This window comes from Microchirus variegatus, assembly GCF_963457635.1.
Source record: "Microchirus variegatus genome assembly, chromosome: 5".
Taxonomy (NCBI): domain Eukaryota; kingdom Metazoa; phylum Chordata; class Actinopteri; order Pleuronectiformes; family Soleidae; genus Microchirus; species Microchirus variegatus.
The window spans coordinates 20,326,555-20,347,324 of record NC_139806.1 but is presented as its reverse complement, the minus strand read 5'-3'; the positions used below and the strand labels follow the sequence as shown (position 1 = coordinate 20,347,324).

The following is a 20,770-nucleotide window of genomic DNA, read 5'->3' as shown; positions in this document are numbered from 1 at the left end:
ACTTTTAGACTCCATTTGCTTTTGGTACAAAAAAGATGCAACAATATAACGGAGGTAATGTTAAGAACATGGTTTACATTAAGCCTCACTGAGGCTGTCTGCAATCTGGGAGAACCCAATAGCATTGAGCGCTGTCACCAGGTTCTCCACAGTAGCTTGTGTTCCCTCTCTGTCCTGCCAGGCTACGAGCAGCAGTTTGGCCTGCATGTCAACATCTTCACTGTCTGTTTCGATCTCCCGCAGCTCTGCTGCCTTCATCTCCCAATGGGAGGCCAGCGTCTTCCACTGAGCTCCAAGTTTAGCTGCCACGTCGTCCATCTGCTGGTTTGTCACAATCTTGGTCTGTATGCTCGGACCTGGAGAGAAGATGAAACACGATGTGAAAAACACACATTTTATTGTCCTGAGGTTAAAAAAGGAGCTGTGAGCCTGATCATCACTGAAGCAACACAGTGAGATAAGTAACAGTCTGAACTCACTGTCATTGCTGTCTTTGAGGAGATTGTCACCATTATCGTCGTCATCATCTTCTCCTGTCTTGATCTCTTCAGAAGGGATATCCTTCTGCACAGAGGGAACAAAGAAGTCAGAATAATATCCAACAGTTATTATGCGAATACAGTTTTTCCTTCTGTTGTCTTTTTGAAACTAAGTCCTCACCGGCAGTTCTTTGGCCAGTTTGCTGACCATGCTGTCTAAGTAGTCTGCCAGACTCTTGAACTTCTGGTTAGTTGGTTGAAAGAAGTGTGGACTTCTTCTGGAGAGCAGCCTGAGAGCGCGCCAGCCGTAGTTGGGGTTTCGTACAACTCTGCATAGATTTACAGGGAGAAATCAGACGACTGAAAATGACCAAACGAGTCATTCTAAATTACTTTATTTAAATGTTGTTCTTGCTTTCAACGGTTAGACAGGAAACATGACTCTGCAAACTCACTTGTACTCGTCCTCCACCATGTTTACGGGGTCAGCCTGTTCAATTGCTTCTGCAAAGAATTCATCTAGCGATGGCATGAACTCTCTGAAAGAAAAACAATCAGATTAAAAAAATAATAAATAAATCAGATGAATTAAAATCACCAAATTTCACAAATCACTGACCTGCTGTCTGACTTGCAGGCTTCCATGTTGTCGTGGTTCAGGTTCCAGAGTCGAGTCAACTCATCACTAACAAAGACAGGAGCTTAAATTATTGAAGGATCTCTGAGATTTAAGTCAAATAAAGACAATCTCTCTCCTCTGTAACACTCAGCCCTGGGTTACTTCACATACTTTCCCATGAAGATCTTGCGGTCTGGCCCTTTTCCGAGGAAATCCTCCGGAGCTTGTCTTTTCCTGGTGGGTCTTTTTGGTTTGTCATCTACTGCCCTGTTCAACAGTGAACGAGGAAGTTTTATTTTTGATTGTCCCAAAGTGGACACAACACATTTTACTTAGTTGTAAGAGATATACGTCATATTTTACTAGGCTTGCTAACCTTTCTTTCACAAAACTTGGGCAGCCCTCGTTCTTCCAGGCGTTCCAGTTATCCTCCGTGTTGAGGATGTGCTGTCAAGACAAATTTCCCAACATCACCACAAACTTACACAATAGACACATGTGCAGTAAGCCCAGCACTTCCAGAACTTTGCCTACCTCGACCATGGTGGCAAACTTGTCTCCATCAGGGGGGATCTCCCTCAGCAGCTACAACAATCAGATTAACACACGGACAGTTTTAGAAAGGAAAATAAAACAGATGCTGTATATACAGCACAACTTTAATCAAAGATATCAGTTATCAAATTGTTTTCCTGATTACAATGCATTGAACGTGTATCTACAATAAGTCTATAATGATTCAGGAAAAGGAGACCGGCTTGTTTGTTCATAGATTACAGTAGCTACCAAAATGTGTGATGTATGACAATAAGGACTGACCTGATAAACCAGTTTAGTCGTCTCGTCAATCCATGCTGTCTGATCATCATTCAGGACACAACTGGAGCTGCATAAGAACAAAGACACACAAAATAAGAACAACTAACAACTGATAAATAATACAAAAAAAGGGGGGGGGATAACTAACCTTTTGAACTTGACCTGACCACTCAAGTACTGGAAGAGAATGAGGTACTGAAGTAGAATGTGTCGCCTGAAATTACTGTCACTGAGCTGCAAATCCATCAGCTGAGGAGAGAAGAAGAATGGATCAGGGAATGTTAAACCCATGTGAGATATTTTTTGCCAGTAAATACAAATGTATAGATTCAATACTGATACGACAATAAATAGTAAACAATGATATAGATACTGTGCTAGAATTAATATTGTCAAAGTCTCATCTCTGGCAGAAAGATTTATGTTTTTGTTGAACATTCAACTGAATCAGTTAACTCAAATTAAATTCAAGTTGCAAGAAATACAGTCTAAACAAAGGCTTAAAAACTGCACCTTTTAAGATTATTACAGTAAAGTTGATCTTTGACACGTGAAGATATACAGAATAACACCACACTTTTATCCTACTGGATCTTTGAGTAAACATTTGTCATTAGTGGTGCATGAATTATTGAGTTATGGTCAAAAAACTTGTAGAATAGTTTTGCTTGCATAAAATGTTCATAAGAATTGGATATGTACATTTTTAAAAAACTGCCTCTTGCTGCTGAAGAGGCATACAAAATGAAAGCATGGGACTGTTTAGAAGAATGAAATTACAATTTATTTAAATGTAAAGAAGTTGCGCAGGTGTCAAATCTGAATATTGCATCAAAAACATACATGCATCATACCTTCTCGCTTGTGAGGAACTTGGCAAAGTAGACATGTTCTCCTCCAGATGCTCTCAGCTCCTCTAGTTTCCTCTTAGAGGCCTGCGTGTCATCCAGCTTATAGCTCTTGAAAACTGCCAAAGTCTCGTCTGAGAACTGAGCGGGACAAAAGGAGTCAACATGAGGAGTGTTGTCAACTGAAGAGTGAGGGAGACGATCAAATCAAATCAGGCGTTTACCTTGAGAAATGTCATCCAGGAGAATTTATCATAACACTGCACAGGGTTTCTGAAGTAGTCCTGCAGGGTCCAGAATTTCCTGTACAAGTTGTAATCTATCGGAATGGAGCTGAAAATAAAGTGTGAATCATTTTATAATGAACTAAACATCAGGGACAAGCCTATATATATATATATATATATATATATATATATACATATATACATATACATACACACATATATATATACACGCATACATACATATACATACATATATATATATATATATACATATATATTATATTTTAGAGATACTTGAACTCACCATGGTGCAGGAGCATCATCCTCACCCATTTCTCCTTCCTCCACCTCCATACCATCCTCCTTTTCTTCTGCAGGCTATAAACAATGAACCACATAATATTTCACTTAAAATCTTCACTTGGCTTGAGATTAATTTCAAAAATGTTCTCAAGAATTATCAGACATTGAAACTTTACCTTCTGGCTGAGAGTCGTTTCTTGTTCATTTTTATTGAACACGGTTATATTGTCAAGATTAAACTGGCTCTGGAGATTGAGACCTGGACAAAATTGAGAACATGGTTACATCATGAACAGTTTGCACCTCTTGTATTGATTTAAAAGTGGCATCGTTTTGTTGCTCTTCTTACCAGATTTCTCAGACAGAGGGAAGAGACGTGCCAGGAAAAGCTGAATTCTCCCACAAAATACTGTGTTCTGGGATTTGGAAAGTCTTCTCAAAAGATCTACACAGAAAAAGACGCGTTACATCTTTATTCATAAAAATCTTCATGAACAAGAGCATTATGGGTGACATGTATTTACCGTTACACATCCTCAACAAGTAGTTCTTTCCAGCAGTGTAGAAGGAATTCTACGAAAAAGGAGAGAACACAGACATAAAAATGATTTAAATTGTGTTTGACAAATACTTGAAGTGCTTTTACCAAGAGGATCATTTACCGATTTCCAGGTGGAGACATTATCCTCTACGAAAGAGAATATTTTGTCACACTTGTCAAGAGGAAGGCAGTCCAGTACATCCCCCAGCAAAATGAAAGGTGTTGTAGCGGAGCAGATGCCTGCGTGGAGGGAAGGAAATGGTGTGACAAAAGCTTAGTCATTACAATATAACACAACGCAGTCGGAAAGGAAACTTTGTAGAGAACTTTCAAATGAGTTCAGTCAGTTTGTCATTGGTTTATCATTTATCTACTGTATATCTGATTTCTGAGCCATTTATTTTTGCCAGTATGGGACAGAGGGTATCATATTGCCTCATTCCTATTAAATAACAAACACAACATGTTGTGATTCATATACTAAACACAAATGTCTGGCTTACTTATAATATCAGGTTTTATAGAAATTGCAGTCAGAACAGTTAGATATGTAATGCACACATTTGCTTTTCTCATAATTTACACAGTGAATTGGATCCCCATGATCTGAAATAAAACACAATGCACTTATTTTCTTTTACTTAAGATAATTTGCTTTATATATCTCTATATGTTGGACTCCACATACACCGCTATATTCCCTAAATGGTTTACTTTTACTCCAATACACACATCTTTCATACCCACTCACACGCTGCTTGCCCAAGGACACCCACAGACTAGTGGGAGCCACGAATCAAACCCACAACATTCCAGTTGAAAGACGACTTGCTCTACCATCCCTCAATTTTACGTTTACTTTAAATGTAAGTACATTTAATGTCAGAAAAACTACTATTGATACTTAAAGTACAGTAAATACAAGACTGGTGATCTGTGGATAACTTACCCTCTTTAACAGCATCGATGCTCAGGTAAATGAGGGACAGGTAATCATCGCAGCATGTCTTCTGCTCAATCTGCACACACACACAAACAAACAAATCATTCCAGGTTTTCATGATTCATGTGAAATCAGATTGATTTTATAATATTATAAGATTTATAACATACCTGATCACCAAGAACACCCCGCAGGGCCTGGTCAAGTGTGGTTTTCTTTTCCGACTCACTGTAACAAAAAGGAGAGATGACTGAACATGCATGACTCGCAACTGGTACACAATCTTTTGCTGTATATACCAGTCTTGTACAAAGTACTTAAATGGTGATACTTGAGTAAAAGAACAAGTATATAAACATAATGACTTTGGTAGAAGCTGAAGTCACCTTTTACATTATTACTTGAGTAAAAGTCTTTAAGTATATGACATTTGCTGTGCTCAAGTATCAAGAGTAATGCTGTGACATAAACTGTGTTATAGAAAATGTGCTGCGCGAATGTGTGAATAGAAAAAGCAGCTTTGAGTGGTGATGAAGGCTAGAAAAGCACGATATAAATACAGACCATTTACCTTTTTTTCCTGATTTAATTTACAAGTAACGAGCAACGTAGATAGTTGGGGGGAAATGCATTGGAGTAAAACGACAGAATTTATTCAGGAAATGCAGTTAAGTAAAAGTTATATATAATAAAAATACAGATACTTGGATTGTGTACTCAAGTAGAGCAACGAGGCATTTGTACGTTTACATTACACTGGTAAATACAGAGGATAAATGAACATGACTTACTTGCCGGGGATCTGGTTAAAAACATTTAACAAATGTTTGCTACTCCTTCCAGTCAGGGCAGAAGCCTGGAGATGCGTGTGTTTGAGAGAATAAAAACATTTAAGAGAGAAATACGCTAAAACGTTGCTGTAGCTCAGTTAGCTTGTGCTACCTCCTGTTGTAACAAAAAGATAACACACTTCAAATCACAGCAACAAGCTTTTCCTATAGCTATTGCTTTAAATGAATTGGCATTGTATACAACAACGAGTTGTTTTTCATAAGTAAACCCAATAAAAAGATATCATACCGTGAATTTGTCTTTAGCGTCGACAAAATTAAACAAGGACGGCGACATATTTGCACACTTGCTACCGGATCTGCCACCAAACTGTTTCCGGTTTCTTCCACTGCTACGAGTGGTGCGTTCAGGGGGATTCAGGAAAGAAGCCGATTCTATAGGGCGTGATTTTGGACAATACTTATTTTTGTAATTCATTGTCTCAGAAATGGAAAGTGTTATATTCATAATGTAAACGCCTGGAAGAAACTGTTGTTCCAACCGTTAATCTTAAAAACACTACCATGCAATTAACCGAAAAGCCATTCGGGATATGAATGTTTACAAAGACTTACATTTAAAAGCCTCTTGACCTTTTGTCATCACTTGCAAATAAATTGTTCATGAAAGCTGAATATAGCATCAAAGGCATTAAGCAGAACCCCAAACATAGAGCAGTATATGGAATATAAAAGAAGCAGAGGATATGGTTTCCAAATATAATTGACCATTATTGTAGATTAATGAGATTTCTAACCCCAACCAAGAAAAAAAAAAACACAACATAAAAAATGTTGAATAGATTTGCACAGCTTTCTCAGGAAACGGAGTTGAGCTTATAATTATGTAATTTGCTATGTTCATATTACAAGTCCCGTTGTTTAATTCCATTTCACTTCCACTTCAATACAAAAAAGATGTAAAAGTGTCTTGCTTCTGACTTAGAGAGGACATGAACGATTCCCCTCCGTTCTGCTGTTCAGAATGTTCACAATTATTGTATTAATCAAAGATCTCATCATATTATTTGAAAATGAATTGATGATGTAAAACCAATTAAAAAAAATTAATTGTAACTCCATCCATCCATTCATTATATACCGCTTTATCCTCCACCAGAGGGTCACAGGGGGTGCTGTGCCTAGCTCAGTTGACATTGGCAATAGGTGGGGTACACCCTGGACAGTTCACCAGTCCATCACAGGGCCACATATAGAGACAAACAACCATTCACTCACACTCTCACACCTACGGTCAATTTATAGTGACCAATTCACCTAATCCCCACACTGCGTGTTTTTGGACTGTGGGAGGAAGCCGGAGAACCCAGAGAAAACCCACACACACGGGGAGAACATGCAAACTCCTTGCAGAAAGGCCCTTGTTCCGAAGATGTGCCAAACGGGGCTCGAACCCAGGAACCCGGTTCTTCTTGCTGCAAAGGCAACCACTGCTAACCACTATACCAACCATGGGCCCTGAAAAAAAAACAACCTTCCAGAAACCGTTACATCTTCAAAAACATGGAACCTTGTGAACTCAAAATGTGCCTGTCATATCTAGGATGTTCAGGCAAGACCAAATGTGTCTTGAAATTGCTGATAACGTGAGTTACAAACACACACAAAATATGCAGGCCGAAATCCAAATGAGACCATAACCAGAGGGAGGCAGTGTTGCACAATTTGTGCTGCCAGTGGTTTAAGGATGCATGTGTACTGTGTACTTATATGTGTTACCTCTTTAGGACCTTCTCCGGCATAAAAGCTTACATTTTCAGAACCAGTCATCCTCATGGAGACCAAAACCTGGTCCTGATGAGGCAGAACCTCATTTCACTGTGTGTGTGCGTGTGTGTGTGTGTGTGTAGATAAAGCTGAAATCCACCCTTTCCTGATAATTATCACTGTAGCAGTTCACACTGTATGAACAGGAACAGGAAGCTACTGAACATGCGTTTGACTTTACAACTGTTTGTTTTATTTGATAGATGTGTTTGACTTGTTTAGTATCGGTTTGACGAATAATCTTAGTTGTGAGGGTTCCCGTTTGAGACAAGGGCATTTGTGGCATTAGTGTGATGTGCTGGCTCCACTGAGATCACAGCAATCATATTTGTGTCTTTTGATCTGTGCCTTGTGAGTTCACATTTCTGTCTGTTGGGATCATTCAATTTAAATTACAACCACTGAGCTGCAGGGCTTGAATTCCTTGATGCGATCTACTGTTCAACAAAGTCATACGGCACATAAAAACCAATGAGGCATCACACTCTGACGTCAATCATTAAAGGTCCAAGCTGTGATTTCTTTTTTGACCACTGAAGTTCAAGGTCTATGCTTGTGCTAAATTGACTGGTTAAATGTCACCATGCTAGTTTTTGTAATATAGATTTAGGGATTCATTAATTAAATAAACAAACATTGCCATAAACCATGAAGAGTATTTATAACATCAATTTAGTTTTATTTAGCATCATACCCCAGTCGAGTGTGCATCTAAAAGAAATAATGTTTCTACTGGTTCATCATGTAGACATAAAATAATAAAGACATAATAACTATTATATGTAACTATAGGCAGTACATACAAACATATACTGTATAGTGTATATAATTCTCCATGGCTAAAGGGAGCAAGTGTAGCCACAGCTGAACAAGCTGCAGACATGTGCAGTTGTTGCCAAATCTTAGTCTGTGTATTAAAAACAACCTATAAATCTTTTGAGAGTGACTGCAGTTTTCTAAACCCTTGTTTTGGATTCAGGTGGAGGGATGAGCCCTTGGTTTACATATAAATCATGGGCTGTGGCTTTAGCTTTGACAGAACCAATGTGAACACTTCGCCCTGTTTTGATCTGTGTTTACCAGCAGTTTCACGGGTCAGGACCTCTGGAGTAGTTTGTAGCAGTGGGATCGTTCACCCTCTGCACCCACTGACAAGTGTTTATAGCCGTGCAGTTGCAAATGCTGGTAACTGAATGTGAAGGTGTTGTGCTGAATGTCTGGAGAAAAACAGTACGGCTGCAAAAATGTAGGCCGGTACGATCACGTAGGCAGAGCAGAGAAGTCATTGTCACGACGTCCGTGAGATCACTGTGGTTGTTGTAAAAACGGGAAGTGAAAAATGTTTTTTCTGCTGCTGTTTTGACTGACACATTAGTTCCAGTACGTAGAGTCTGCTTCACAGTTCAACTGATATCTAACGGTAACCCCAGCACCCCCACGACTCCCTCCTCTGACAGAACATTTATTGAATCTTTGCCAAAAACAGATGAGAAGCAGAAAGGGAGTGAGCGTTGCAGTAACTCTCGGGTTGCAGATAAGGGGCCAGTATCAGTCAGAATGTGAAGAGGGGGTGAAGAGGGCTAGTGGTGGCGTTAAGATTATGGCTAAATGCAATTAGTCTTCAAGTTCTTGTACGTGTTTTGCTGCAGGTCGCAGGGTGTATACACTTTTACAGAATGTGGAGGACAATATAAATCGACTGACAACAAAAACCCTGGTGTCTATTAATAATATTTTCCTTCAAGAAGAACCTGTTTTTCTTCAAATAGTTGCTTTGCTTTTTCCAGTTCTTGTTTTAGCAAATGAAACTAAAACTGGAATAAATACTGTCATTGTGAGGGACTGTTCTGCCCACAGATTTGTGCAAATATGGTTTCATAGTTGCTATTGAGGGACTGTCTGACTGAAAAGCAATAACAGTGCAACCTGAAAATGTAGTGAATCGGCACAAATTGATAGACATTTAATCATGTGCAGTGCTTTATTGTGTATGTCCGTGTTTCGCGGTACGTGTATCAGCAATGGTACGCATACGTCCTCCGGTGGTTCTTGGAGTACTGTATATACCAGAGTATGTGATCAGAGGAATTTTGACCAGAGTGAGTAGAAAATAATAAAAAAATAATATATTTATCTTAAATAATAACAATAATTAGAGTTCCCTTATCTCTCACTCTATCGTTATCTAATTTCACTATTCCAGTGTGTGAATTATATGTTAAGGATAAGGAGGATGATGAGAGAACAAATGATCTTATTGTGAGTAAATCTGCCTCTGTAGCTGACTTTGTTTGACCGATTTACACCACTGTATTTTACTGCTGGTGATAATGGTGTTACTTTGAGAGCTCAATCTTTTCTCAGGTTATACTTGGTATAACAAGTTTGATAACCACTGGTGTATGCACTCAAAATGGGAACCTAATTCACAAAACTGATGTGTTCTATTGAAGAAGACCTGAGACTAGTGATAAGGACATTATTTATTGATGTTATAAAGCGAGTGAGAAGTAGAAACTGAGTCTTTCATTTAAATGGAGCTTCTTTTACAAGCAGCAGAGCCGCCCCCCGGTGGTCATTCGATATATCCTTGCTTCCTAATTAGCTTCACCTGGCAATTCAGAAGACTACTTTATAGCCTATGGTTAGGGCGTGTTCACCTCATGGGCAATCAAATAAACACAGATAAGCAATTCCTAGAGGGATGGATCTGTACTGCATGTGCCATCCTCATTTCCTGTTGCCCAAATAAAGGAAAGCAAAATCCTCCCGAAACAAAACTACAATACCTTTACTAACTGTATACTGAACATATCATTAAGGGGGAGTATTATTGGACAACATCAGGGGGCCACACAGTGGAATAGTGGCTAGCACTGTTGCAGCACAAAGACCCCAGTTTGCGTCACGTTTCAAGTAAGTACCTTTCTTTATGGAGTTAACATGTTCTCCATGTGTGCACGTGTGTTTTCTCTGTGTTCTCCGGTTTCCTCCCACAGTCCCAAAACATCCAGTGGTTAATTGGATACTCTAAACTGACCATAGTTGTGAATGTGAGAAGGAAATGATTGTTCGTCTCTAAGTGTTTGTCATGCAATGGACTGGCCACCTATCCAAGTTGTAGACAATGAATGAATGAATATATGAATGAATAATATCAAGCTTTCTTTTTAGATATGATTTATGTTTTTTCATAAGATTTGTTGACATTATAAATACTAAAATGCTTATAGTGAAGCTCATCAGACTGTGCATCAAATGGACCCAGTTGAGGTGAATGTTACTGTTACTATATCAATAAAATCCTCATCCTTGTCTCCTCCCTATCCAATTGTCTATTTTGCCTGAATAAATATAATGAGAGGACTACTGGACACTCTCCCATGACAAATCATGGAATAATCAAGTTCAACATGAGAGCCAAATAATAAGGACACTCTCAGACAAAACCAGTGAGCAGCAACAAAAAGAGCATTGTCCATGTTGTTGAGGACAGACTTCAAAACAAGAGGCTAAACACAATGCTTTGCCCTCTGAGGGTTAAGCACACAAACAGGGGGGATTTTTGATTGGCTGCCGTCACATGACTGACCTCTGAGATTCCACCGTAAAAAAAAAAAGAAAAAAGAAAAGTGAAGAAGTGTCATGTCCTATGAGTGAGATAATCCCGTCAGCAGAGCCATCCGTCATGGATGCATTTATGCACCGTGCACGTAAGCAGGATTCTTTACAGTCGTGGTAACTTACACCAGAGCAAAGAATCATTGCTCCATAATGGGAGGAGAGCTGGAGGAAGATGAATAAACAGGACGTAGATAAATAATATTTTTATCTGATTGTTTTTTTCCTACTATGCAGATTTTTCCATGTTTTTACAGCAACCTTTCCTCTCTGACACCATCACAGCTTCCATCTGCTGAATTTATGCTCGATGTTGCATTTAAGTGATGGTAAATCTGAATGATTTTCCATCACCAGTCTCACCGCCACAGTTATGTGGCAATAAGTGGAAGTTGGACCTGACAATATAACAAAACACCTTTACTCCTTTATGCGACATTGTAAAATTATTTGGGACACTGACATTTTGTTAATGATCATCCCACACAAAGCAGAATAATGGCAATGGAGAACAAGGGGATGTGCATCCAACCTCAGCGACTACTCAGCCTCTGATTGGCTAACAACAACTTGCATCTACTCACACAACCTTGGCTGGATTGTGTTGGGAAATGTTTGGTTGTTGAGTTTAAAGTCATTTGATGGTTATTCAATGATTAGCCCGGGGTGTGGGGACCATCAAATACTCATAAGCCATAAAACGGGATGTGAGACGGGGCCATGTGCGTAGATGGGAAAAGGACATTCTTGTGACACAGCCAAACAGGAAATCTCCACGACACCCACATCTTGTCCATTCATGCATTTTTCTTATATGAAGAAATTCAAAGTTCTTTCATGCGTAATTATGTGATCCACATCCTTGTGTTGTTGTACCATCGACATTTTTGGGAGCTTTGCCAAACATCTTGAATTGAATACTACTATATACAGTAGCCTGTACATTATGCAGAAGATAATGGCAAGGTCGTTCTGATTATTGCACAATACAAACAAGGATATAGGTTTATTTGAACTTTGAACTATTAAGAAAATTGTTTGAAATAAACACACTGATGGAATAGAATGGATCATTATCAGCAGATACACAAAGACAATCATTAAAGCACTCAATGCAGGATTTAAAATAACTCATTAGCACAAAAAGCCATTTCAAAATGATCTGGCGTTGATCAGTTGTTTATTAAAGTGCACACACAGAAAAGCTTAAAGAGCTCTTCACTGACTTGGCTGTGCACTGTTTTCTTCTGTTATTTAAGCAACATGTTTTTCATCTTATAAATCATGGTAGTGAGTTTTGAGGTTCATGATTGCAGAAGGCAACTGAAGAAACGTGTACGGACTTTGACGAAATTAAAGGTTTGTTTAAAAAAGTATACTACAAAGTGAAATTAAAAAACAAAAGCCAGTCCATATGTTTTTCTTTGTTTTGGACTGACTGTAATAATGACATGAATACTGAATTTTACTTTGAAATCTATTTCACTTGTTTTATTTAGTAGTGTTGCTTCACTCTCGTCCATTTACCTTCACATCCTGCCCTTGTGTTTCCCTTATTATGTTATCATTATATCACACCTGCATGAAATTGCCCTCACTTTTGTGAATGAATCGTGAGCATTCCAAATATATAGTGGCAAAGAGAAACAGATTAGGAAAGCTCCCTCTATTCATATATTTCATAATATCAAGATATTACTTCAGTCTGTACAGTTTCATTCATTAGTTTCAAATCTCAGGATAAAAGCTTCAACATTTCTTCTGAGCCTAAAGTAATTACCTTGTGATTTCCTTTAGTGTAACATTCAAACATGACAGAGTTAGAACACCATGACTGACATGGAAGTCCAGGACTCCCATTAAGAGCTCCATAGCCAGCAGAGCTTAGCCTTCAACATCACTGTCACTCATCAGTCACAGCTATCACACACACGGAACCAGCTGAAGGGTGACAAGGAATGACAAAGCCATGCCCTACAGCCACATTAGCTGGAAACTGACTCAACAAATTTCAGCTACTGGCAAAAACGTTAGATAATATAATTAAAGTAAATATGCTGTTGCTTACAGAAACATGAAATGCTCTTTTTGAAGTTGTAACCTATGTAAAATTGTGCTTCAACATTTCAGATGAACAGGTTTATGTGCAGAAAGGGGAGGAGGAGGATTAAGTGCACACAGGATATGAAGCTCCTTATGTTCAGAAAAATGTATTTTATAGGGTACAATTAAACACAACGTAGAATTTTCCACTTAAACTCCCGGCTCCTTTGACCAGTTCACATCTTCAACATGCTCCAGCAGAGGTTCCCGATTCTCACTTTCCGGTGAGGAGCCTCTGCAGAACAAGCCTCTTGTTTTTTCTCTGAAGGACTCGTCTCTGGATGTCAGTAGATAATTATACAGGAGAGCTGCCACCACACCAGCACTCATCGGTCCTGCCCAGTATACCTGGAAAACAGAAACGGGACAGATGATTCCTTGTTTTATTAAGAATAAAGAATCAGATTTACAACGCCATGATATACATACCCAGTGATCGTCAAATGACCTCAGTATAATTGCAGGCCCAAAGGATCGAGCTGGGTTGATGCCGCATCCTGTGTAGCGGATCTGTAAACCATATCAGAGGAAAACACCGCTCGCCTCTCTGGCTGTACATCAGCAAATTACATTCAAGTCTGATTTACTGCCAGTTCAACTTACGCAAATCCATTGTACCAGGCCACCGTAAGATGGAGAAACAATCTAAATTAATGAGGGAGGGGGGGAGGGGGGGAGACTAAAGGAATGTACTTACCCCGGCAAGGTGTCCCAGCCCTACAGAGAGTCCGATAGACAAAGGTGCAAATCCACCGACATTACGTCGTTTGTCAGTGACCGCAAGCACACACAGTACCAGCTGGAAGGTGAGCAGGAATTCTATAGCGAAACCTTGACTTGGGCTGACTCCGTTTAGCTGCAGAGAGGAAAACACTTCTGTTTGCTCACCTCCATTGTGCAAAGGCAAACAGTTATGGTCAGGTTATGGTTTTTTTTTTTAAATCTTCCATATATTAAACTCTTACAGGATCGTGCTCAGCAAAAAAGCAGAACTATGCTTCAAGTATTTAGTTGCTTAAACGATTCAGTAATCTAATTAGTGAGAAAACCACAAGCTTTCCCATAAACACAGATGAGTCTTTGTTGCATAACAGCAACAAATCACTGATAATAGAAATCTGACATTTCAACACAACAAATAGAGCTACAGTTAGCAAATGAAGACGTTTTAAAACCGCTTAACTAGAGCACCAAACATCAGTGACTCATGGTTTAAAACATTGGAAATGCAACCTTACCTTGTTAACGCCAAGTGAATCAATGATTTCTGGCCTGATACCGATCACAATGGCACTGCCAGCCACTGCACCCAAAATCTGAGCTATTACGTAGAAAATAGCTTGGAGGATACTCATCTGGCAGCTGGCAAGGAGGCCGAGGGTGATGGCAGGATTCAGGTGGGCACCACTGATGTGACCTAAACTCTGGGCTAATGTGGCGATGGCCAAGCCAAAGGCAAATGCCACTTTTATCTCCTGGTCAGGGTAAGTATTATTTCTGTCCCCAATTGCGGCTGAGAGGCCGATGAAGACAAAGATCATCATTCCAAGAGACTCGGCGAGGAATGCCCTCCAGAAAGCCCATGTTTTAATTTCAGACATGGCTTCTTGCCTCTAACCTCATGCTCAGAAATCAAACGTTGGGTAGTTTTTGAGTGGCACAACAATACTGTGGCAGAAGCAGCAGCCCAAATGAAAACATAATAGGCAAACACTCAGCAGCATTCATATGGAGTGGGTGGCTTTGGAGAATCAGGCCTGATTAGAAACAGCTGAGAGATGTGTGTTTCAGCAGTGAGAATGACCTCCACATTGTCTGATCTCCTCAGTTTTTCTCTGGTCTGACAGAGGGCACTGCTGCTTTTCTCTTATTCACATCTTGGATGCTGAAGTGTTAAATGGATTGATTTTGAACTGAAGTAAATACTGTTAAAGTGCTTTTTTTGGAATAAAAATGAAAAGAGACTAAGGCAATTTATGTCATAATTTTAACCAAGAACACAATTCCATTTTTATTATTGCTCTAAGCTAAAAATAAAAATACAAGTTTTACAAAAGGCTCATGAGATGTGTGAAGGACATTAAGCACTCCGGAGCTTTTTAGTCGAGAAGGATAGAAGCGGTTTGTCCATCCTTCCTTTTACTGATCCTATTCTGAGCTTGTGTCATGCAGGGCCGGCCGCATTGAAGTTAACATCTGTCATGACCGATTGTAGGAAAGGAAATGGGACCTTTTGAATTCATGACAAGGAAATGGGGCCTCTCATTCTGCTTTTCTGTGTGAAAGAATTGACAGGTTAAAGGGTCACGGTGCTTCTTGTCGTCTCGTCAGGTAAAAATGAAAGAAACTTATCAAAGAGTATAACCTTCGACTTTGGCCACGCTTTTGTCACAAATCACACCAGAGATGGGAGTAAGTCACACATACGCAAGTCACAAGCAAATCTAAAATCTTAACCTTCAAGTCTCAAGCAAGTCCGAAGTCATTCTTGTTAGAATCAAGCAAGTTTTTAAAATTTTAGCGAGTTAAAGGTGCATTATGTAATAAATCTAAATCAACTGGCCATAAAATCCTCCTAAAATGTCACAGACTCAGGAATAATGTTCACATAACTCACCAACAACAACAGTACAGCCAAAATATTTGCATTAAATGTTTTTTTTTGCAGACTGCAAATCATGTTTATGTTTTGAAATCACGTTTTGGCATGTGGCACCACCTACCGCCGTCTACCAATCATTGCAGTCAGTAGAGTCTCAGCTGCAGAGCAACCAGGGGTTGCCAGTTACGTCAGAAAACGAAACCTAAAAGATCTCGGTATTTTGAATTTGAATGTAGTAACTGTTTTTGGCCACATTCTTACAAGTTGTATGAATATGAAGATGATTTCCCAGACTTTCCACATTTAAATGATGCTAAAAAAAAAAGGGCAGTAATTTTGAGCTGCATGAGTATTATCAGTAACAGAAACACCCATGGTCCCAAACAAATATAATTAACATCAATGACAATACTTACACTTGGCCTACATTAAACCATGGCAATGCATTTCAAATATTAGGCTAACAAAATCGCTTAATCATGAGCGATTTGGTTTCATCTCTTGTCTGAGATCATTTCCATGCATTGAAAACCACATATTATACCACAATATTGAATATGTACCCTTTAACCGCTTGCATACATTTGCAGGATGGTGAAGGGAGCGTAGCTCGGAGGATATTCATTGTCAGACGAGCAGATGAAGGAGTAATGATGTGGAAAACTGCCAGCAAGGACAAAGGTTGTGGTTTCTGTGAGCAGCAGCAGCAGCAGCAGCAGCAGCAGCAGCAGCTCTGTGGATCAGACCACAACTGCACCACAGCAAACTGTCGACTAGCACTTGGTTTGTTTAAAGGAAAATCACCTTTTTTTGTCCACTGTTACATGCCAAACTATCCTACTCTCCTGACTGTATTGCATTTCATATATCTGCACCTACAGGCAGCAACAGTGACAACAGCAGACTGAGCAAGACATCAGTTTCATCCAATTATAACCTATGTTTTTTAGGCTATTGTTGTAGCACCATTTGGTCTTTTGTATTGTGAGACAATTGTTTTTTTTTCTGGATTTGGTTAAAGGTGCCATATGTAAGAATGTGGCCAAAAACAGTTACTACATTCAAATTCTAAATACTGAGGTCTTCTAGGTTTCGTTTTCTGACATAACTGGCAACCCGTGGTTGCTTGGCAGCTGAGACTCTACTGACTGCAATCACTGGTAGACGGCGGTAGGTGGCGCCACATGTCAAAACATGATTTCAAAACATAAACATGATTTGCAGTCTGCAAAATATATTTTTTAATGCAAATATTTTGGCTGTACTGTTGTTGTTGGTGAGTTCAGTTTGTTATATGAACATTATTCCTCAGTCTCTGTGACATATTAGGAGGATTTTATGGCCAGTTGCTTTAGATTTATTACATAATGCACCTTTAATTTTTTCATGAACTTGCTATTTTATCACATTTTAATTTTAATTTAATTTTAATTCACATTTTATTTTGAACATATTAAAGTGTGAGGAAATCATTGTTAATTTAATTTAAAGGCCAGTGTGTAAGGTTTTCGTGATCGATCTATTTATCTGTTGAATTTCCTGAATATCATCTGAATGTATGTATTGTTTTTTCAATGATTTTAGGAATACGATACAATACTTGGTATGCGCTGATACTGGTCAAAATTACTGGATTTGGATAAAAAAGTCAAATCGGATACAACCGAAAAGTCCAGTATATGACATGAAATTTAAATAAAACAGTTTGAGATCAAGTCACGAAAAAACTGCTATTGTTCAATCCCTACTTGATATTTACATGAGAAGTGGATCTTCTCTACAGAGGCGGCCATTTTGGACCACCATGTTTTTACAGAAGCTCACAACAGACAAACTAAATATCTTTTGAGTTTTAATGATAACTAAAGGCTACCATAGGCTCTCCTACCTACATGCTAGGAAGGGAGAGCTTTTCAGTTGGGACATGCAACTTCACTAATTGATGGTGGTAAAGCCTACATACTATACCTTTAAAATAGAACATCGGTTACTGAAACAGCTATTGATTTCATGTCTTACTTCTCATCAGTAGCTTATAGAGGGAAAACAGGTCTCCTCTGGTTGAGGACAATCTGAGATCCCACCAGAATCTCCCTTGTACTCATGCCACTGTGAACACCTCATCACGTGAATGCTCTCCACTGACCCATGATGCCCCCACAGCTTTCATATGTAAATACCATACAAACGTGATTCACACACAGTCTACTATTCCAGAGCCATCAGATGACATCAGAATGCAGGTGCCTGTTGGGAGAGTCAGGGTTTTAACTTAACTCAAGAAATTATAGGCCGAACACTGAGCATTTAATCGTGCAGAAGTGGAAGCAAGTCAACTATATAATCAATATTTGTGCTGGCCTGTTAAGCAGTGAACTGGTACTTACAACTTCAAATATTTTTTTATGCTCAGTTCCTGAACTGTTACAACCCACAACGGCATCATCTGTTGGTAAATTATACAGTAGACCAGAAGCAGAGACCATAAGCCCAATGAACACAATACAACACAATGTGCATAAACTGAACAGCTATATGTTTTTCTTCAATCACTTGGCATTCGTTTAACAGTGGCATGATGGAGAGGAAAGGAGCAGAGCCCTGGACATTTCTTGAAATAGGGATTCTTTGAAAACTACCTTGAAAATAGGCTGAGAGCCAGTGCAAACCTTTAAATATATTGGGGCAAACATCCCAATATGCTTCCTAGAAAATGCTGTATTTTCAGTGATGGCTTCATCTGGCACTCTAACAAATAATGCTTTATAAGGATTGGTCTCATTCTAAAAGGCAGACAGGCAAAAAGTAGATACAGGCTGAATGAGCTTCATCATTATGAAAGCTATACTCCAACAGAAGATGACAACATGTCCACAGTGAACTTTGCCTCTCATCCAGCTGGGACTGGCTCCAGCTCCTCTGTTACCTTCAAAATAATTACTGGTATCCAGTGCTGGCCCAGTGCATATCAAACTAAGTGGTTGCTTATGTTTTTTTGTGGCACTTAACAGGTCTCAAAAGATTATATTTTGTAAAATATTACTTGATGTCAATGCAATTTGCTTGCTGCATCAGTACGTTTCCATGCACAGTTATGTTGTGCTAAGGTTGTAGCTCACAGTTTAATGACACTCCTGTCCTTGTCCCAGTCCACAAACACGAGCAGGAATTTAATATAACATTATGTTCATTCGTTGCCAGTTCCTGTTTTATTTTGAAATCGAACAGTCGTTTCTATTTACAGGACAATTTACTTCCTGTCATGATTCCACACCCACCAGTTTGATTACATTACTTTCACCTGTTTTCAATTAGCCACACCTGCAGTGATGGCCATCTGTTCATTCTCCTAATATCACCCCAGCATCTTTCTTGTAGTCAACAAATATTGCTTTCTACAACCTGTGTCCTTCAGTGTAAGTATTAGGCAGTTTCTAGTCTAGCATGTGGCTAGTTGTTAGCATGTCAAGTGCCATAATCTAATAATGCATGTACTTTACTTTTGTTATCCAGCAGAGCATAATTTCTGTTTACATGTATTTGAAATGTCTGACTAATACAACAATGAATTGTTTTTCTAATGTAAATGTACTGAATGTGTGATCGATCATTTACAATAGTACTGGTGATAAGGAGGATCTAATCAAATTGTACTTGGTGTCCCTAAAGACTTGTGTAAGCTCTGGTATATCAGTGGTTCAACCATTGTTCACAGTGTTTTAAAACTTTTCATCTCTGTGATGCCAGACCCACTAAATTAGCCAAAAACCCTTTACTCTAGTTTATCATGCAAATTAATATGCAGATGTATGCTGTAAAGTCACAGTGTCCACTTCTATAAATTAAACATAATTTATGAAATTGGCATCATGTTCTATTTAAGAAGACCCAAAATTAGTGGTTGAGACCATTAACTCCTCAGAAAAATGTTCAATGATGTTATAAATCAAGTGAGAAGTAGGCTAATTTTCCCATAGACTTCCATTTTAAAAGTTAATCTCGCAACCTGGGCAACCTGCCCTAACTTCAAGGTTTCACTTTTCTAATAACAAAAACACTACAGGGTCAACACTGGCACGTGGCCATAATGGGACCAGCTGACCCACAAGGGAGTGAGTAAGAAGGAGAGAAATGGTGAGTAAGAGATATCTTGTGTATTTACAGTTTCCTGGCTGCTGAAAGAACACTCGCCAACCTGGCAACCTGCCACTGGATGCTTCCCCCTGTTGAAAGCACAAGTGGGAGACGGTAATCATCAGTCAGCAGTGACAGGTTGGTAGTTTTAGAAAAACAAAAAAATGAGCAATTAAATTAAAATGCAGCATGCAAAAGAGGATTTATACTGTTGAGGTAAAGTTGACATGGTATCTTCACGTTTGTATTGCAGAGATGAGATTACACTTACAACTGTTTCTGTAAATATTTGCATTTCTGATACTTAATAGTTCATCCTGTGTATCAGAGGCCACGCCCCTGATTTCATCATTTTAAACGTTTATATTTCACATTTAATCTGATTTTACAGACCAGCCAGTCAAGTCAGGAAAGTTAGCAGGCTTCAAAAACATGTTTTATTTACAGTACAGTACAGCTTTTGCTTTATTTGGTTTCCTTGTTTTTTTTTTTGGTTTTCTTTATTTGTTAATGCATCATCATTTGCTCAGGCCAGGTTTTTCAAACCTTCATCCACCATGAGCGGCAGTTTAATGATCACAGCTTTGCACATTTTCCTTGTCCTGGCGTGCAGACCAGAGATAAAATAAAATGTGAAGGCTGAGAAACATTGACGATTTGGCTCACATTACGCAGGACACCTGGTAATATCGTATATTTATTTTTTTATGGGACGAAGTCAAGGCTGGATTACCAAATGATTCATGCTTATGTTTTAAACATCCCAGAAAGATTACAGCATGTCAGATTTGGTTATTTGATTACCTGCTAATTTGTTGCACTCATTCAGGCAGTAAATTATCATGTAAACTCATCCAGTTGTACTGACCCATTGCATTTTCATAATTTGAGTCATATTTAATGAAATTACACA

The 20,770-nt window shown here is 38.9% G+C and overlaps 2 protein-coding genes across 2 annotated transcripts; both read right to left on the bottom strand.

The window, feature by feature from the left end:
• Positions 1-55: 55 nt before the first annotated feature.
• Positions 56-11,925, bottom strand: thoc1 (THO complex 1; the record flags this gene model as incomplete). The annotated part of the gene is made up of 21 exons (XM_083889603.1): positions 56-356; positions 480-564; positions 661-808; positions 935-1,018; positions 1,099-1,164; positions 1,270-1,365; positions 1,475-1,545; positions 1,633-1,683; positions 1,918-1,984; positions 2,066-2,166; positions 2,772-2,906; positions 2,990-3,098; positions 3,297-3,370; positions 3,472-3,554; positions 3,645-3,740; positions 3,820-3,868; positions 3,958-4,076; positions 4,786-4,855; positions 4,950-5,007; positions 5,571-5,685; positions 11,895-11,925. 21 exons carry the CDS (start codon positions 11,923-11,925, stop codon positions 79-81), a joined length of 1,986 nt encoding a protein of 661 aa, XP_083745729.1. The 3' UTR covers positions 56-78.
• Positions 11,926-13,271: 1,346 nt separating this feature from the next.
• On the bottom strand, positions 13,272-14,722 carry LOC310927307 (aquaporin-1-like; the record flags this gene model as incomplete). The annotated part of the gene is made up of 4 exons (XM_083889601.1): positions 13,272-13,469; positions 13,551-13,631; positions 13,819-13,977; positions 14,360-14,722. The coding sequence occupies 4 exons, from the start codon at positions 14,720-14,722 to the stop codon at positions 13,272-13,274; spliced, it is 801 nt and encodes a 266-aa protein (XP_083745727.1).
• Positions 14,723-20,770: the final 6,048 nt, after the last annotated feature.